Genomic DNA, 18,633 nt, shown 5'->3' with positions numbered 1-18,633 from the left:
CTCACACCTCCCTTTTTTGTATTCCATTTAAAAATTTGTTCAGCAAATCCATACCCTCTTAATTTACCCTTAATTGTTTATCCTCACATATTATAACTTCAAATTTTCATCTAATATCAATCCATTCTTGCGTATTCTTGTTTTGCCTTATTACTAGAACCACTTTGTTTCATTCCAACGTCATTAACATTCAATAATTTTACAGTGTTTCTGTAAATAGATTTTAAATTTCTTCCAATCTTCTTCCAACATCTGAGGGTGTTCCACAGGGTGGGTGCCACTACCAAGAAGGCCCTCTGCCTGCTTCCCTGTAACCTCACTTCTCGCAATGAGGGAACCGCCAGAAAGCCTTTGGAGCTGGACCTCAGTGTCAGGGCAGAATTATGGGGGTGGAGACACTCCTTCAGGTATGCATGCAGACTTAACCCTGTCTTCACTGCTGTGACCATTCCTCAAAGGAGCCAATTTCCTCGGTTCCCAAATTTGCATGTTTGCAAGGGCAAGGATTAATACACACAGCACACGTGTTGCTTCTCTGTTGGGAAGGACCGTAAGCTCTGTGACGGATCTTCAAATCCAGGCATTGCCAGGTGGGGTTGGGAAGATCTGTCAGAAACTCTGGGAAGCTGCTGCCAACATAGGCATAGCCGGGGGAGGGAGGGAAGGGCAGCTCTCCCCCCCCCCCCAATAAATACAAATCAGTAAAAATACATAGAGGTTCTGCCCCCCCCCAACAAAAATCCTGGCTACGCCCATGGATGCTAATGTTATTACTGTTTAAAAAAATAAGTTTTATTTACAGGATTTACAGTGGTGCCCCGCAAGACGAATGCCTCACAAGACGGAAAACCCGCTAGACGAAAGGGTTTTCCGTTTTGGAGGTGCTTCGCAAAATGAATTTCCTATGGGCTTGCTTCGCAAGACGAAAATGTCTTGTGAGTTCCTGCGGGTTTTTCCCCTCCCCCCTTTTTCTAAGCCGCTAAGCCGCTTAACAGCTGATCCGCTAAGCCGCTAAGCCGCTTATCAGCTGATCCGCAAAGCCGCTAAGCCACTTAACAGCTGATCCGCTAAGCTGCTTATCAGCTGATCCGCTAAGCCGCTTATCAGCTGATCCGCTAAGCCGCTTATCAGCTGATCCACTAAGCCGCTAAGCCGCTTATCAGCTGATCCGCTAAGCCCCTAAGCCGCTAATAGCGCTAAGCTGCTAAGCCGCTAATGAGCTTGCTTCGCAAGACGAAAAAACCGCAAGACGAAGAGACTCGCGGAACGGATTCTTTTCGTTTTGCAAGGCACCACTGTATAGAGAAAAATACAAAACTTAATATCAAATACCTTTTCCCTTTTTTATCCAAATTAAGACTTTGATCTAAATACATTAAAAACATAAAGGAAAAAAGGGGGGAGAGAAAGGAGTAGAAAAAGAAAGAGAAAAAAGAGTAGAAAAGAGGTTAAATGAGAATGACAGAAAAACAAAATTCAGAAAGTAAAGAGCTTCCGATCCTTCTTCTGTCTGCTATATATAAACGATATTCACTCTGCCCATTCCAATATAACACACGACAAAGCCACTTTCTATAATCACTAGTCCTCAAATCCAAATATTATTTCTTTTTCACACAAAAAGTCCGCGAGAGGTTTCCAGTCTTTTGCAAATGTTAACGACTTTTCTCTGATCAAACGTCGATCTCGTCGTTTCACGTAAGTCTGTTAGTTTTAACAGCCATTCTTCCATTGTGGGTAACAATGGGTTCTTTCCATCTTTGTGCATATAAAAGTATCACAGCGGTAATCATATATTGTAACAAAGTTCCAGTGTCCTTTTCTAACTGTATATAAGTCCCAGCAGGAAGAGCTCTGGCTTCAATTTTTTAAAAAAACAGTCTTCAAAATTCTCCGTATCAATGTACCCAATATTGTAACTTAAACATGTGGTAAGGAGAACAGGCCCTCATGCAACTCAGATTTGCCGTAACTTGATCCGGCAGAATTCTGGGTCATCCCAATTCAGGTTGAAACAAAATTTTAAAAATCCTTCCAGTAGCACCTCAAGAGACCAACTCACCGTATTTTTCACTCTGTAAGACGCACCAGACCACAAGATGCACCTAGTTTTTGGAGGAGGAAAACAAGAAAAAATATATTCTGAATCTCAGAAACCAGAACACTAAGAGGGATCGCTGCGCAGTGAAAGCAGCAATCCTTCTTGCTGTTCTGGCTTCTCTGATAGCTGCGCAGCCTGCATTCGCTCCATAAGACGCACACACATTTCCCCTTACATTTTAGGAGGGAAAAAGTGAATCTTACAGAGCAAAAAATGCTGTAGTTTGTTATTGGTATGAGCTTTCATGTGCATACATACTTCTTCAGATACTGCATGCACACGAAAGCTCATACCAATAACTAACTTAGTTGGTCTCTAAGGTGCTACTGGAAGGAATTTTTTTGTTTTGTTTTGACTACGGCAAACCAACACGACTACATACCTGTAACCCAATTCAGGTTGTTATCCAGGATTTGGTTGGATCTGTTGCACAGCCCTCCTGACTTGTTGTTAGGAAGCTTCCTGTGTTTTCCCCCTCCACAGCTGCTATTCTTTACTTTTAAAAAAGGAGGGGGGAGACACCACTTGCATGTGGCTCCTCTAATCCGTATTTCTGCCTTGAATTTAAGAATGTTAACAAGTGTTTTATGGAGGAACGGGTGTCTCTTTTGGATTACTCAAAGAAGTATTGCAGTATGGTGAGCTCGCGAGCTGGGTTTGAGCTATGAGCAACGGAAGTAATTAGACTATAATGTCGTGATTGTGATTTAACAGATGGGAGAAACAACAACTCTGTGGAAAATGGGGGCGGGGGGAGTCGGCGAAAATGAGAGAAGAGACAGAATTGTGTTTTGCTTATGTTTAAAATGCTGAAACTTAATAAAATATACCGTATTTTTTGCACCATAACGCTCACTTTTTTCCTCCTAGAAAGTAAGGGGAAATGTCTGTGCGTGTTATGGAGCGAATACCTGCGGGTGGCGGGGGGGATCTGCTGCAGTCGTGAGCAGAGGATCCATGGTTCCCCTTCCTTCCCTCCTCCATGGTTACAAAGCATGGATCCACATGGATCCTCAGGATTTTTGCATTGGGCTACTCCAAACTCACTGTCAGATCACATGTCTGTGGCCACAGCATGAACCACAAAAATCATATATCCACTATTTCGTTTAGAATATTTTTTTTCTTGTTTTCCTCCTCTAAAAACTACATGCGTGTTATGGTCTGGTGCGTGTTATAGAGCGAAAAATACGGTAATTGAAAAGAAAAAGAAAGGGGAAGCAGTAGCGTGTTCGATGCGTACATAGGATTTGTTTGTTTACCACAGGCTTCCTCAACCTCAGCCCTCCAGATGTTTTGAGACTACAATTCCCATCATCCCTGACCACTGGTCCTGCTAGCTAGGGATCATGGGAGTTGTAGGCCAAAAACATCTGGAGGGCCGGGGTTAAGGAAGCCTGGTTTACCATATGTGCAGTCAATGTACACAGTAAGGGGCCTAGTTCAGTTGTGTGCATACTTTTATAGCTCTTGCATCCCATTTTTCCCATCCCTGTTTCCCAATATCTGCTTCTCATGGACATTATACGGCTTTGGGAACAGGGCAAAACCAGTATATTCAGCATCGGCAGCCAAAGATTGGGTTGGTAACTTTCAACGAACATGTGCTATTCAGCTGCAAGGCTTGTTACAACCAGCCGAGTAGATAAAAACATTTGTCCTTGTGTAATATCACGCAGGAACTCATCCAGTGTTTGGGAAAAGCTTGCCGGCAGTTGCATAAGGCAACAGCCAGCTTCTCCACCCACCTGTGCACGGGGGCCTTGTATTTTTGCACTAAGGTCCTGCAATTAGGAATCTGAACGAACCATGCTAATTTTGTTAGCAGTATGTGAATGTGCTAAGGGGAGGGGGCTGGCTATTAGCTCTGCTCCGACAGTGAAAGGTGAAGTTCTCTGTATTCTGAACCAGCCGCCACATTTCAGCAGGAGGCAACTAAATTGCACACCGGGATTAGATAACGCACATTTGCATTTTTAGCATTTGCATGCAACTTGTCTTCAGCAACTGTGGGAACACCTGGGAAGGCAGAAGGCAGACACAAAGAGTTTCATTACGAAAAGCCTGTGAGGAATAGATCTCTTGTACCCAACAGTAATATAGAATCACGGGAATTTTAGCGGCAAGAAATTGGAAAAATACTAAAACACCTAATATAGCAGACTGGCAAACATTAATGGTAGAATACTTGCAGCTAGCAAAAGGTGACAGGAAGAGTTAAGGGCCAAACAAAACAAAAAGTCCACAAGGAATGGAGAATATTTAAAAAAATAGATGAAGAACCATGGTATAAAGGGTAATGTGGCAGACGTAGACTGAGCCTTGTAGTATGTAAAGGTAATCAACAATTTACATAGAAATACCATAAAAAATAGAAGAAATAAGTAACTGTGTGGTAAAAGTATATTTAACAGATAACGTACAATGAGAATGTTTGGAAGTCTTTTTAAAACCTCAACTACTTTTTCTTCTTTATTTTATTTTTTTATTTTTTATTTTTTTCATAAATTGTAGTGTCATGTGTATTGTGAGATATAGAAAGTATCTTTGCTTAAGTTGCTATCATTTTCTTTTTTGTTACAAACCAAAACAGAGAGTGTTGTATAAATGTATATTTTTGAAAAAATAAAATAAAAAGTACTATAGAATAATGGAAGGGTCTACTAGTCCAACTCCCTTTAGTGCAGGAATGTTTTGCCCAATGTACTCGGTGTGACGTCAGTGATGGCAACGCCACTTGCCATTGCTTTACTTTCAGTCAGTTTTCACAAGAGGGCAACCCATTATATCTACTCAGAAGTTCTACAACGAGACTTGCTCCTTACTAAACCAACGTTAAGAGAGTCCTGTGACATCTTTAACAGGCATCCCAAACTCAGCCCTCCAGCTGTTTTGGGACTACAATTCCCATCATCCCTGACCACTGGTCCTGTTAACTCGGGGTGATGGGTATTGTAGTCTCAAACCAGCTGGAGGGCCAAGTTTGGGGATACCTGGGTGAACACATTGATTGTGGCATAAGCTTTCCAGCAGGGCCGCCCCATCCATGAGGCGAGTTGAGGCGATTGCCTCAGGCAGCAGCATGCACCGGGGCAGCCGATCTTTGTGGGGCTACCTTTGAAGGTGACCCAGAAACTAATTCAGAATGCGGGAGCCAGACTGGGGACTGGGAGCGGCCGCCAACACCACATAACACTGGTCTTGAAAGACCTACATTCGCTCCCAGTACATTTCCGAGCACAATGCAAAGTGTTGGTGCTGACCTTTAAAGCCCTAAACGGCCTCGGCCCAGTATACCTGAAGGAGCATCTCCATCCCCATCGTTCAGCCCAGACACGGAGGTCCTTCTGGCGGTTCCCTCACTGTGAGAAGCCAAGTTACAGGGAACCACACAGAGGGCCTTCTTGGTAGTGGCACCCACCCTGTGGAATGCCCTCCCACCAGATGTCAAAGGGAAAAACAACTACAGTGGTACCTCGCAAGACGAATGCCTCGCAAGACAAAAAACGCGCATGACGAAAGAGTTTTCCATTTTTTGAGTTGTTCCGCAAGACGAATTTCCCTATGGGCTTGCTTTGCAAGATGAAACGTCTTGCGAGTTCTTGCGAGTTTGTTTACTTTTTCTTAACGCCGCTAAGCCGTTAATAGCCGCTAAGCCGCTAATAGCCGCTAAGCCGCTAATAGCCGTGCTTCGCAAGACGAAAAAACCGCAAGACGAAGAGACTCGCGGAACGGATTAATTTCGTCTTGCGAGGCACCACTGTATCAGACTTTTGGAAGATATTTGAAGGCAGCCCTGTTTAGGGAAGCTTTTAATGTTTGAAGCACTATTGTATTTTAATATTTTGTTGGAAGCCGCCCAGAGGGGAAACCCAGCCAGATGGGTGGGGTATAATTTATTATTATTATTATTATTAATTTTCTCATTTGTTCCTGGTGTAGATCTTCCCTCCCTGTTTCTTCTCTGGCAGGGGGGGGGGTGCCATCTTGATATCCACCTCAGGTTCCCAAATGTCTTGGGCTGGTTCTGCTTTCAAGGACCTCAGTCCACTTCTTCAGGCGCATGAAATGTCCCCCTCAGTTCCAGGTGTGTAATGTGGGGATGTGCTGCCGGTGATGGAAACGAGCACAGAGGGAATGAAACGCAGGAGAGCACAGACTGCTTATTCATGGTGTGTTCGGATTGGATTTCTTTTTTGTTTATCTAAAGATTACTTTATTTGGTTTTTCAAATTAAAATTTCACAGAGATATATCAAGCATAAATCATAGAAACAAGATTCCAAGGAATCTCCTGGACTTGGTGGGTCCTATTATTAATCATTTCCTCCTGCATCTTTTATGATGATCCAAATCTTTTACATCTCCATTGTATCCAGAATTCAGCCTTGAACTACAAGTGATATCCTAACCCTTCTAACGATTTTAACTGTTTACAATGCTCTTTAAGATAACTCATAAATTCCCCCCATTCCTTATTCAAATGTTGGTCTTCCTGATTTCTGACTCTTCCGGTCATTTTAGCCATTTCGGCATAGTCCATCAACTTCTATCTGCTATTCTTCTCTGGTAGGAACTTTATCTTCTGTCCATCTCTGGTCCAGTAACACCCGTGCATTCGTGGTTGCATAAGGATTGGATTTCTTACTTGGTCAGAATCGTTTGCCCTCTCTATGGCCCTCTGAGATTTGAGAGGCTCATCTGTCCAAATTTTATCGATGGGCATTGTGAGTTGAGTTCTGGGGAACTTGCCTTCCAGTATATACCGTATTTTTCACTCCATAGGGTGCATTGGACCATAGGGCGCACCTAGTTTTTTTTTGGGGGGGGGAAATAAAGAAAAAAAGGCTCCGAAGGATTGCGGATAGCTGCCTGAAGCCTGGAGAGCGAGAGGTCAGTGCGCAGCGACCCCTCTTGCTCTCCAGGCTTCAGCAAAAGCCTGCACTCGCTCCATAGGACGCACACACATTTCCCCTTCATTTTTGGAGGGGGAAATGTACGTCCTATAGAGCGAAAAATACGGTATCTGTGGTTGCGATGCGGTTTGAACCTGGCCGTCCCGAGATTGAACTGCCTCACTGCTCTGGGTTTTCTTGTCCTGTGTTGCTGTGGAAACCAACTCTCTTCCTTCTGCTACTTTGGGCCAAAAGGCTTCATCTGTTTGGCTTTCCACATGCATGCAAAGTATTTATGACTGCTGCAGAGGGAGGTTCACGCCGAAGGTGAAGGATGCTGGGCCACAGTTATGCTCCTTTCCTGAGAGCGGAGCCAAATAAACACAGGATTTCCCCCTCTGCAAAGGAAATGGTTGTGTTTTCTTTCAGCTGGAGAGATACGGGGCCGGGGGAAATCTGGAAATGGCGCCAGAGAGGTGCATTGTTTCCATGGGCCCTCCGGGAGCCCAGTCACCATAAAAGATAGCCTGGGTACAAGAAGCAATCGTATTAGTCGTTTTAATGCAAACATTGCCGTGCTAGATCAAGCTTCTGAAAATTTGGGGGGTTTTTTGCTGGAGGGAATAAATATACCAAGTCTGTATCATTTCTGGTGGAGCTGGAAACAGAACAGACTTGTGTCCCAAGTCTACCCTTCCATTGTTTCCATAACCTCCAATCTTCTGCAGTCCACTTCACAGACCCCACCTCCATTGCATGTCTCTAAAATTTAAATAAAATATTGACAACAGCGGCACATCAACCTTGGACTACGCTTTATGGGTGTCTAACGCTCTTCCCTCCCTGACCCCCAGCAAAAGGAGTGTAGCCATGGGTTACTTGTCTTCTTGGGAAGACAGGCGAACTAATACCAGTGTCCTGGAAGAAGCAAAGATCACCAGTGTCGAAGCAATGATTCTTCAACATCAGCTTTGTTGGACTGGTCATGTTCAGATGCCTGATGATCGTCTTCCAAAGCAACTACTCTATTCCGAACTTAAAAATGGAAAGCGTAATGCTGGTGGTCAACACAAGAGGTTTAAAGACTCTCTCAAGGCAAATCTAAAAAAAAAAAAAAAAGCAGTACAGTGGTGCCCCGCAAGACGAATGCCTCGCAAGACGGAAAACTTGCTAGATGAAAGAGTTTTCCGTTTTGGCGGTGCTTCGCAAAACGAATTTCCTATGGGCTTGCTTCGCAAGACGAAAATGTCTTGCGAGTTCCTGCGGGGTTTTTTCCTCCCCCCCCTTTTTCTAAGCCGATAAGCCGCTTATCCGCTAAGCCGATAAGCTGCTAAAAGCCGCTAAACCGCTAATAACGCTAATCCGCTAAGCCATCAATGGGCTTGCTTCGCAAGACGAAAAAACCGCTAGACGAAGAGACTCGCGGAACGGATTCTTTTCGTCTTGCGAGGAACCACTGTATAAACACCGACAACTGGGAAACACTGGCCTGCGAGCGCCCCAGTGGGAGAACAGCCTTTACCAAAGGTGTCATGGGCTTTGAAGATGCTCGAACTCGGGACGAAAGGGAGAAATGTGCTAAGAGGAAGACACACTTGGCAAACCCTCACCGTGATCAACTCCCACCCGGAAACCTATGTCCCCACTGTGGAAGAACATGTAGATCCAGAATTGGCCTCCACAGTCACTTATGGACTCACTGTTAAGACTGTACAATCTTATTCAGCTACGAGTGATCGCCGAAGACAACAACGATGACGAAAGTGTCTCTCACTGCTCCAGTGATGGATTTTCTCTGCATTGGCATAAGCCGAGTAATTTTTAAATGTGTGCAAACTCACAAGTGTGGGACTGGAATACGACCCGAGTGCGGGTCCCCTGTCTGGACTTGAAAACAGAAGGTAGCAATGGGCGCATTGCTCCCCAATTAAAAGGATGCTAGAAATGGCTGTGGTTGAGCGGTTGTGGGTTCGACGCAGCCTGCTCTGCCCTTCCTGCATTGCAGGGAGTTGACCCTTCCAGGTCTCTTCCAGCTCCATGAGTCTATAATTCTGTATATCTGAGCTGTTTTCTGTGGGGCAGCCTCCACCAGGGAAGGCCAGCATAGAAAAAAAAAGCTTTAAAAATGAACCAAGAATTCCTGCCTTTCAAGCCTGGACAAGGGTTGTTCCAGTGTAGCATTCTCTTTGTCCAACTGGTTAGATCTGCTTTCCCAGATGCTGAAATCATTTCTGTGACTTCATTCCTCGACTAAAGGTGGGAGCAGGCTAGTTTCTTGTAGTGGGAGTTTGCTTCCTATCTTGATTTCTGCAAAAACGCTAGAAAGTTACTTAAAACCAAACAAGCCTGGGAATCTGCAGCTTTCCCTGGAGAGGCAACTGGTCTTTGGACGCCCAGGGGGTCTTTGGGAGCCGTAGTATATGTGGTACAGAACCAAGGGTTAAAATGGGCTCCCCATCACACTGTGAAAATTGAGAGGGTTCTAGAGAGCTCAACCCAGTCCTCTTCTCCAGCTGCACATTGCTGAAGAAGGGAAAGAATCTGTTTCTTCCCTCTCCTACCCACAAGGGAAGTTCATGTGCTGTTTCTGGGCCTTGGCTTTGAAGTGTTTCTAGGAATCTTGGGTTTCAGATCGAGAAACACAAGAATACCTGAAATTAACATAATGGGCGACCGTGCTCAACCTTGAGTGTTGGCCTACAGTTTCTAGTGGGTGGAGATGATGCAGTTGGCTCTCTGGACTTAATTTTCCACTTTTCAATCTAGCCCTCTAATTCAGAAAACATAATCCAGAGCTCTGTGGTGTTGCATTCATGTATTTCTGAAGCATGTGAGGAAACGTAATGTTGCAGGTGTTTATCTCTCAGCCGCTCCCTCCACAACCCAAAGGGCCAAGATCCTTTTTAACAAGTTGTAGAACTTATACTGAACATGAGCAGCTGTTTCCACCCTCGCTTGTAAGGCGAGGCCCATTTGTACTATACATTTAAAGCAGAACTGTAGTTTGTTAAGGGTGTCGTGAGTTTACCCTAATTCTCACAGTTCTCTGGGAAGAGGGATTGACTGTGAAACTACTCTAGCAATTGTAGCTCGCGGTGGGGCAAATAGGGGTTTCCTAACAACCTTTAACGCTGAGATACATATAATTCTCCATGGCTTTCTGCTATTACCCTCAAACTCAGGTAAATGGGGATTGCAATAGCTCTCTCATCAAGCAGAGATTGCTAGATCATGAAATCCAAAAGCTCTACCCCTCCCTGCCTTTTGTATGTCCATCTTCTTACTTAGGATCTCAGCCTCACCATGGAGTCATGTCTAATTACTTTTATAATTCAGAAACTCAGTCGCAACACAGAGCTTTTATGCTAGCTCAATCACAACACAGCTTTTGTGCTAGCTCGTCTAAATGCATTCCCCTCATCTTTACTGTTTGGAAGGTTTCAAAAAAAATCCGCTTCCAGGGTAGATTCTGTTCCTGTAATAAGAAAACACCAGATACAGTCAAACCTTGGTTGTCAAACATAATCCGTTCCAGAAGACTGTTTGACGTCCGAAACGTTCGACAACCAAGACGCAGCTTCTGATTGGTTGCAGGAGCTTCCTGCACTCAAGCGGAAGCCATGTCGGATGTTGACTTCTGAAAAACGTTCAAAAACCGGAGCATTTATTTCTGGGTTTTTGGCGTTCGGGAGCCAAAACGTATGATAACAAAGGTGTTCGGGAACTGGGGTTTGACTGTACAATATATCACATAATTTTGGATTGCCCTCTTCTCGACACCCATCACAGAGATCTCCTAGTCTCCCTTAAATAGCAAAATAATGATTTGCAGAGGGTCTGTAATCCGATATTTGTTGAGGGATAATACTCCTGAAACTACCAAGATTGTTTCAGGGTACTTAGCCGAGATCTTTAAAGCTAAATGTAAAGTTTCCTGGTTTATTCAGTGGTGGTTATTTAGTCTTTTGTATATTGCATGTGTTTGGATTATAAATGTATTTGGATGGCTTTGTATGATTTTACTGTTTTAACTTATGCCAATAAAGGCTGGTTGCAAGTTGCAACTCCCAAACCCTTGGGTGGTGCAGAGTTAAAAAGGGCAATGGCTACTTCCCCAAAAGTCAACGCCTCGAGGCAGTAAACAAGGAGGCATGGGGTCCTTTCCGCCCACCAACTGCCATGCAAGCCAGACTTCCTCCCTCCAGGCTTGAGCTTGTGGTCAGTTCTTTGCAAGCCTGCTACGGGCAACCAATGAGAACGGGCTGGAAAAAAGCTCTTCCTGGATTGTGTATTTTTCATCTGTGACTGCCCAGATGGGTGGAGAGGTCTTCAGAGGGAGCGGGGAACACTGTGCTCCCTTCTTTCCTTTCAGACCTTTTTTCAGGTCAGTGTAAGGTTACCATAGGGACGTGGGTGGTGCTGTGGGTTAAACCGCAAAGCCTAGGACTTGCCGATCAGAAGGTCGGTGGTTCGAATCCCCGCGATGGGGTGAGCTCCCGTTGCTCGGTCCCTGCTCCTGCCAACCTAGCAGTTCGAAAGCACGTCAAAGTGCAAGTAGATAAATAGGTACCACTCTGGCGAGAAGGTAAACGGTGTTTCCCTGCGCTGCTCTGGTTCGCCAGAAGTGGCTTAGTCATGCTGGCCACATGACTCGGAAGCTGTCTGTGGACAAACGCCAGCTCCCTTGGCCTATAGAGCGAGATGAGTGCCTCAACCCCAGAGTCGTCCACAACTGGACCTAATGGTCAGGGGTCCCCTTTACCTTTACCTTTAAGGTTACCATATTTTTTTAATGAATCCGGGGATACTTTTCAACTTCAATAGATTTTGTACGGGGACTGATTTGTAAATCCGGGGACGTCTGGTAACCTTAGGGCAACGGTGGGGCTCAGGGGCAGCGTGTGCCCCTCCAGGTCTTTCTGGCCTTTGAGACTTTCTTAGCTACACCACTCTCCGCAAATGTGTTTGCCTGGCTGGCCAGGCTTTGTGTCCTTGTGTTGTGATGATGCCTATTGCTTGCCTGGGTGAAGCAAAGAGAGAGATGTGGGGCGTGTGCAGAAAACCTCTGACTTTTACCATGCAAAGGGAAGTCACACCCATGGCCCCGCCCAGTTTTTCCCTGGCCCCACCCACCACCAGCACACACCTCTGGGAGATGGCCAGGGAGGCCCTCTGGGCTCTAAAAGGTTATCTACCACAGCCCGCATGGCCAATAAAAGGTAAAGGTAAAGGGACCCCTGACCATTAGGCCAATCGTGGCCGACTCTGGGGTTGTGGCGCTCATCTCGCTTTATTGGCCGAGGGAGCCGGCGTTCAGCTTCCGGGTCATGTGGCCAGCATGACTAAGCTGCTTCTGGCAAACCAGAGCAGCACACGGAAACGCCGTTTACCTTCCTGCTGGAGCAGTACCTATTTATCTACTTGCACTTTGACATGCTTTTGAACTGCTAGGTTGGCAGGAGCAGGGACTGAGCAATGGGAGCTCACCCCGTTGCGGGGATTCGAACCACCAACCTTCTGATCGGCAAGCCCTAGGCTCTGTGGTTTAACCCACAGCACCACGCGCGTCCCAGTATGGGTTAATGTGTGGCCCATCAACACCCAGAGAGATGAAGATTCTCCATCCCATGACTAGCCTGTGTTGGTCTTCCATTTGGGCTTGAGTCCAGCATCCCTGATTGTCCTCTTCTCTCTCCTGTACCAGGTAGGTGAGAAGGTGATGGTGATGGCCAGGTCGGGGCTCTGGCAGGAAATTGTGACCGTCCAAGCCAACCAGACATTCCCCATGCCGGAAGGGATGAGTTTCGAGGAAGCAGCTGCCTTTTTGGTCAACTACATCACCGCCTATATGGTCCTCTTTGACTTCGGCAACCTGCGACCCAACCAGAGCGTCCTGGTCCACATGGCAGCAGGTAACCAAGGATTTCCCCCTCTGCAGTAGGAAGCTATAGGTCAATGAAAGAGGAACTTCCAGAGTGGTCCTTGACTTCCTGCTTGTCTTCCTGTACTACGAATGTATTTATTACATTTGTATCCTCCCTTCTCTCCAAGATAGTGCGCAAGGTTCTCTTCTTACCACCCATGCTTTCCCCATATGTCACAAGGCCGCTTGGTCAAAGCTGGGGTCATGGTTTGTTTCTCCCTAACAAGCCGGGATCACGACCCAGGCTTAGCTGCTGTGTAGACTTGTGAAATCCTGGCTTGTTACGGAGAAAGAAACCACAATTCCAGCTTCAGACATCGCACTGATCTGACTTCTTGACCTGGTAGCACCATAGAAGGAGTGAAAACAGGCTATGCGCACCAGCCTTCTGCTCATGTATCTTGTTGACGTGTGAGCGCAGCCGTTGCGCAATAGAATGGGACCTCCTAGTCACTGCCCAAGTGTTTAATTGCTGTGGTTCTCAAACTAGCTTAATTTGATAGCATAGATCAGAGGCCGCCAATCTTTGGGGGCCTGTGGGAATGCTTGCAAACTGGAGAAATGGAGTTGCACTACAACTGCAACCCGCAACTTATTCTATTGGCTAAAATATGCTTCTTTTGATCCAAATTTCAGGGGTGGGGGCGCTGTGAGGACCCGGTTCCTGACATACATATTCCCTTGAGGCTTTTTTGATTTGATATTACCGGAGAGAACATCTCTGATGGATCTTAACTTAGGCAGGTTTAGGCTCGGGAAGCAATGAATGCTGATACACTTCCGTGAAACCAACTTTTCCTTGGCTCTTCATAAGCCAATCCGCGTTGTCTTCTGTATGGGCCAACAGAGCAGCCACTGTCTACTGAATTTGGCAGCGAGTGGAGAGAATATTTCCCGCATTGGGATGGGGTTGAACGAGGACCTGGGCCCCTTGGCTGCCAGTGGCGCCACAGTGCACAGCTTCACTTGCCTCTGTTTCCTCCTTCCAGGCGGCGTGGGGACTGCAGCCGTCCAGCTCTGCAAAACTGTGGAGAATGTCACCGTTTTTGGTACAGCTTCTGCCTCCAAACATGAAATGCTCAAGGAGAATGGAGTCACCCACCCGATTGACTACCGGACAGCTGATTATGTGGCAGAAGTTCGGAAAATCTCCCCCAAAGGTCAGTAACAGAGCAGAGGCAGAGACCTCTGGAACCAGGGTGCAGCAGGCAAAAGCTTTCCTCCATATAACTAGACCTTTGCCCCTTAACTATCTGTGGCCTTTTAGAAGTGTATGGGTTGTTCTTTAAAAAATTCTCCCTCCTGGTTTTAACGTACCTATGTGGGGTTTATTGTCTGCCTGCCTGCCTGTTGGATTGGTTGAACGTTGCTTTGGGATTACTCTGGGCAAGATAAAGCAACCAACATATTCAATAAATAATAACAACAATAAAATAACAATAATTATCATTATCTCCATCTCAAGAGTTTCTGCTTTCGACGTGGTTTTCAGCCTGCTAACCTGTTGCAAAACTCCACAAAGTTTTTTTATTATTATCCTGTTAGGGGGATAATTAATCATAGTAATTTAAATTAAGCAATTAATTCTGCTGATTAAAACAAGAGGCCTGGAGATAAAAGCACTCTTTCCTTTCATTAGACTAGAGTGCTGTTTAAATTTGGCCAAGGGAACACATCACATTATAGTCTTTCTAATATTAAAAAAAGCAACGGGTCTTTCCCTTCTGCAATTTTAGGAATGTTCCCCTAAGGGAAATGTGTTTACAACTGTCCAGAAATAGATATTTCAGACGTGGAACTGGACATTTGCTCCTGAATACTGGAAGGTCCTTATTAATCTTTTGTAATGGCAACTTTCTCTCTTTGTCTTGTTAGGCGTAGATGTCGTCTTAGACCCTCTGGGGGGTTCAGATACCACAAAAGGCTTTAATCTCCTGAAGCCAATGGGGAAACTAGTCACCTATGGTGAGTAAAGAAAATTTATTGGGTAACTGAATTGAGGCTCCATCCAGCCCTGGAATCTTTTGAATCCCGAAGCACAAACTCAAATCTTTGGATAAGAAAATGCCTCTGAGCAGGTGCAGAATGCTGCGCTTTAGATGTGGAGCTCAGCTCTGCGCTGGAACTAGTTTGCAATTCTCAAGGCTCAGCCTCTGGAGTCTGAGAAATGGAAATGTACAAGGACTGGCTTCCTGGGGTCAGACCAAAAGCTCCCATCTTTCTATCTCCAAAAGATCCTTTGAAGCACATCCCCCTTTATCTGAGTCAACTGAGCGCGCTGCAGCTGTAACAGAAGCTTTGTGGCATGTGGGAGTCAAACACCAAAGCTGTTGAATACTTCTCTCCCCCTGCTTCCGGCAGTGAGCACACTGTAATTCTGTGCTCGCAGACAAAGCCTTTACACAGTCGAACTGGCAGCGGAGATCAGAATCTTGCAACCCTGGGGTGGCCATCTAGAAGTTTCAGAGTTGAAACTTGCAGGCCTTTGCAGACGCCAACATGGTGTTCCAAAAAAGGTCACTGTCATTTCCAGTTCTGCAGTGCAAAGACCCCACATACCAGGCTGCCGTTTATGGTTATGAATTCATTACAAAACCTAAATTTGTTTCAGCCCGATTTTGACCTTCGTTTTGACATAGATGGCCTACATTGGGAGAAGGAGGGTGGAGAATAATAATAATAATAATAATAATAATAATAATAATAATAATAATAATAATATGCTGCCCATCTGACTAGGTTGCCCCAGCCACTCCGGGCTGCTCCCAACAGAATATTAAAAACACAATACGACTTCGCTGAACAGGGCTGCCTTCAGATGTTTTCTAAAAGCCAAATACAGTTGTACCTTGGTTGTCGAACACCCTGGAACTCAGACGTTTTGGCTCTCAAATGCCGCAAACCTGGAAGTGATCGTTCCGGTTTGCAGACATTCTTTTTGGAACCCGATCAGCCAATCAGAAGCCGTGATTTGGTTTTCAAATGTTTTGGATGTCGAACGGACTTCCGGAATGGATTCCGTTCGACTTCCAGGGTACGACTGCAGTCATTTATTTCCTTGACATCTGACGGGAAGGCATTCCACAGGGAGGGTGCCACTACCGAGAAGGCCCTCTGCCCGGTTCCCAGTAACTTCACTTCTTGCAGTGAGGGAAATGCTACAAGGCTCTCGCAGTTGGTACTGCTAAGTCTCTCAGTCGCTATGGGCATCATTGGCCATGTTATCCTTCTGTGGTTCAGGGCCACCGAGTTCCAGTAGCTCTATCTTCCTGGATGGCTGCTTCCAGGAAGTGTTACTAGAAGCCTCCTGTTTGCCTTTCTCCTGGCATTTGTGCCTTGTGGTTTATTCCTTGTGTTGCCTTTCAGTCACATGAAACCACCAAGTGAGATCACCTGGGGTTCTGGAGTGTCAAAACTACAGCTCACCTCACTCCATCTCTCCTTGACATCTAATTCTGGCGAGGCACAGGAAGCCTCAGTAACGAACTAGATAAGGGCGATAAACTGAAGCTCAGTTGCAAAAGAGGGGAGGTACTGGTATAGCTCAGGGCCCCATTGTTCTGGAGGGGGGGGAAGTGTAGGTCCTTGGCCTTTGAAGCCCTGTGGGGCTGGCGACCTGGGTGCTGCAGAGATTGTCTGCCTCCACTTTGGGCAGAGTAGCTAAATTGCACCTAGGAAGCCAAATCATGTGCAATACTGACGCTTTTCTTGAAATTAAGGCAATGTCCAAGCACTTGTTAAAATATTCCAAGGCCTTTAGTAGCAGGCCATATAGCTAAGGAAGAATACATGCAAAAGATATACATTCACATGCTCTTCCAAGCACGGGTTTAGTTTTTCCGAGCTGAAGATTTCAGCCTCTGCCTGAGAGAATGGTCCAGTGTGAGACAGCGGCTTGGAGCACATGCAGAGCGCTTTGTCAGTTGCCCCTAAGCAACTCTTTTGTAATAGCACACAACAAAATTAACTCTCGAAACACCAGCAAATAATAATGAAGCAGAAATTCACTCAGAACAATTACAGTGGTAATTGCTAAATGATGACCAACGAAGATAACTGCAAGCCACAATGCATAAAATACCACAATACATGCAGAGTCATGTAAAAGGAACAAATTGAGAAACAAAGACGCACAACTTATAAAATCGTGTGTTGTTTTTTAAAGAAATCCTCCCTCCCAGCTGCTTTTCCTGTTCTTAAAGTCATGGCCTGGGAGAGGCTAATTGCTCAGCTAGACTTGACTGAGGTTGCCTGTGTAGGAGAATAGAGTTGAACCTTCCAAGACATCCTCACCGCTGTATGCTACTACAGTGGTACCTCGGGTTACAGACACTTCAGGTTACAGACTCCGCTAACCCAGAAATAGTACCTCGGGTTAAGAACTTTGCTTCAGGATGAGAACAGAAATCGTGCTCGAGTGGCGCGGCGGCAGCAGGAGGCCCCATTAGCTAAAGTGGTGCTTCAGGTTAAGAACAGTTTCAGCTTAAGAACGGACCTCCAGAACGAATTAAGTTCTTAACCCGAGGTACCACTGTACTGCAGCCCATGTTTTGTTAGGCCAGAAATGTAAAACGAGCGAAGTCCCAACTAAAGAAGAATGGCAACTGAAGCTGATGGAATATGTGCAGCTTTCAGACCCTAAATAAGAGAACTAGAAGAACATACGTTTAGAGAAGATTGGAAAATGTTTATTGAATATATGGGGGGAAATTGTGTACACTTGAAAATGTTGGCGGCATTAAGATAAATTCAACAGTGTAAATAAGTTTCGATGGATGCAATAATGGAATACTGAATGGTTTAGTTTATGTAAAATATGCAGGGATTTAAGATTTGCAAAATGAACCATGGAAAAAGAAGAAGGGAAGTCAATTGAGATTTTAAGGCTGTTTAAATGAGTATTCTAAATTGTAGAACATAAAATTTAATAAAAAATTACAGATATATAAAACAAGACATCCTGGCAGTTGCTAAATGATACGTCTTTCCGCTTGGCAGGTGTAGCCAACTTGGTAACAGGGCAGAGGAAGAACCTGATGGCCATGGCTAAGACCTGGTGGAACCAGTTCAGCATCAATGCCTTGCAACTCCTGCATCTCAACAAGGCCGTCTGCGGCTACCACCTGGGCTACCTAGATGAGGAGGTGGAGCTCTTGAGCAGTGTGGTGAACAAGCTGGTTGCCCTCTACAACCAAGGCAAAATCAAGCCCAAGGTGGACTCCGTTTGGCCCTTTGATCAGGTGAGTGTGGGCGGCAGCGCAACGGGCTCTTCGCGTGCTTAATGCGATCGGTTTCTAGGTGTGATTTCAGGGGTTTGGCTGTTCAGTGGAGATAAAAGGGAAGCCCTCCATTTAGCTACAAGAAAGAAGATTCCACCTAAGCATTAGGAAGAACTTCCTGACAGTAAGAGCTGTTTGACAGTGGAATTTGCTGCCAAGGAGTGTGGTGGAGTCTCCTTCTTTGGAGGTCTTTAAGCAGAGGCTTGACAACCATATGTCAGGAGTGCTCTGATGGTGTTTCCTGCTTGGCAGGGGGTTGGACTCGATGGCCCTTGTGGTCTCTTCCAACTCTATGATTCTATGATTCTAGCCGCAGGAAATCACAGGCAGGCCTATAGGATGGGGGTGGTTGGGACCTGGCTTGTACACATGCAAAGTGATTTAGGGGCTTTAGGTGTGAGCACAAGCTGAACAGGAGCCAGCAGCGAGATGCAGC

General features: G+C 45.6%; 1 protein-coding gene across 1 annotated transcript in view; it reads left to right on the top strand.

Moving 5' to 3' along the window:
- Positions 1–18,633, top strand: part of VAT1 (vesicle amine transport 1) — a 40,519-nt gene that overhangs the window by 14,010 nt on the left and 7,876 nt on the right. Inside the window, exons 2-5 of the mRNA XM_079949874.1 lie at positions 12,700–12,907; positions 13,908–14,078; positions 14,794–14,883; positions 17,917–18,158. Of these exons, the coding sequence (XP_079806000.1) occupies positions 12,700–12,907; positions 13,908–14,078; positions 14,794–14,883; positions 17,917–18,158 (711 nt within the window). The remainder of the gene's footprint in view (positions 1–12,699; positions 12,908–13,907; positions 14,079–14,793; positions 14,884–17,916; positions 18,159–18,633) is intronic.

This window comes from Podarcis cretensis (genome assembly GCF_951804945.1).
Source record: "Podarcis cretensis genome assembly, chromosome: 13".
NCBI classification, from domain to species: Eukaryota; Metazoa; Chordata; class Lepidosauria; order Squamata; family Lacertidae; genus Podarcis; species Podarcis cretensis.
This window is presented reverse-complemented; position numbering and strand designations above follow the sequence as displayed.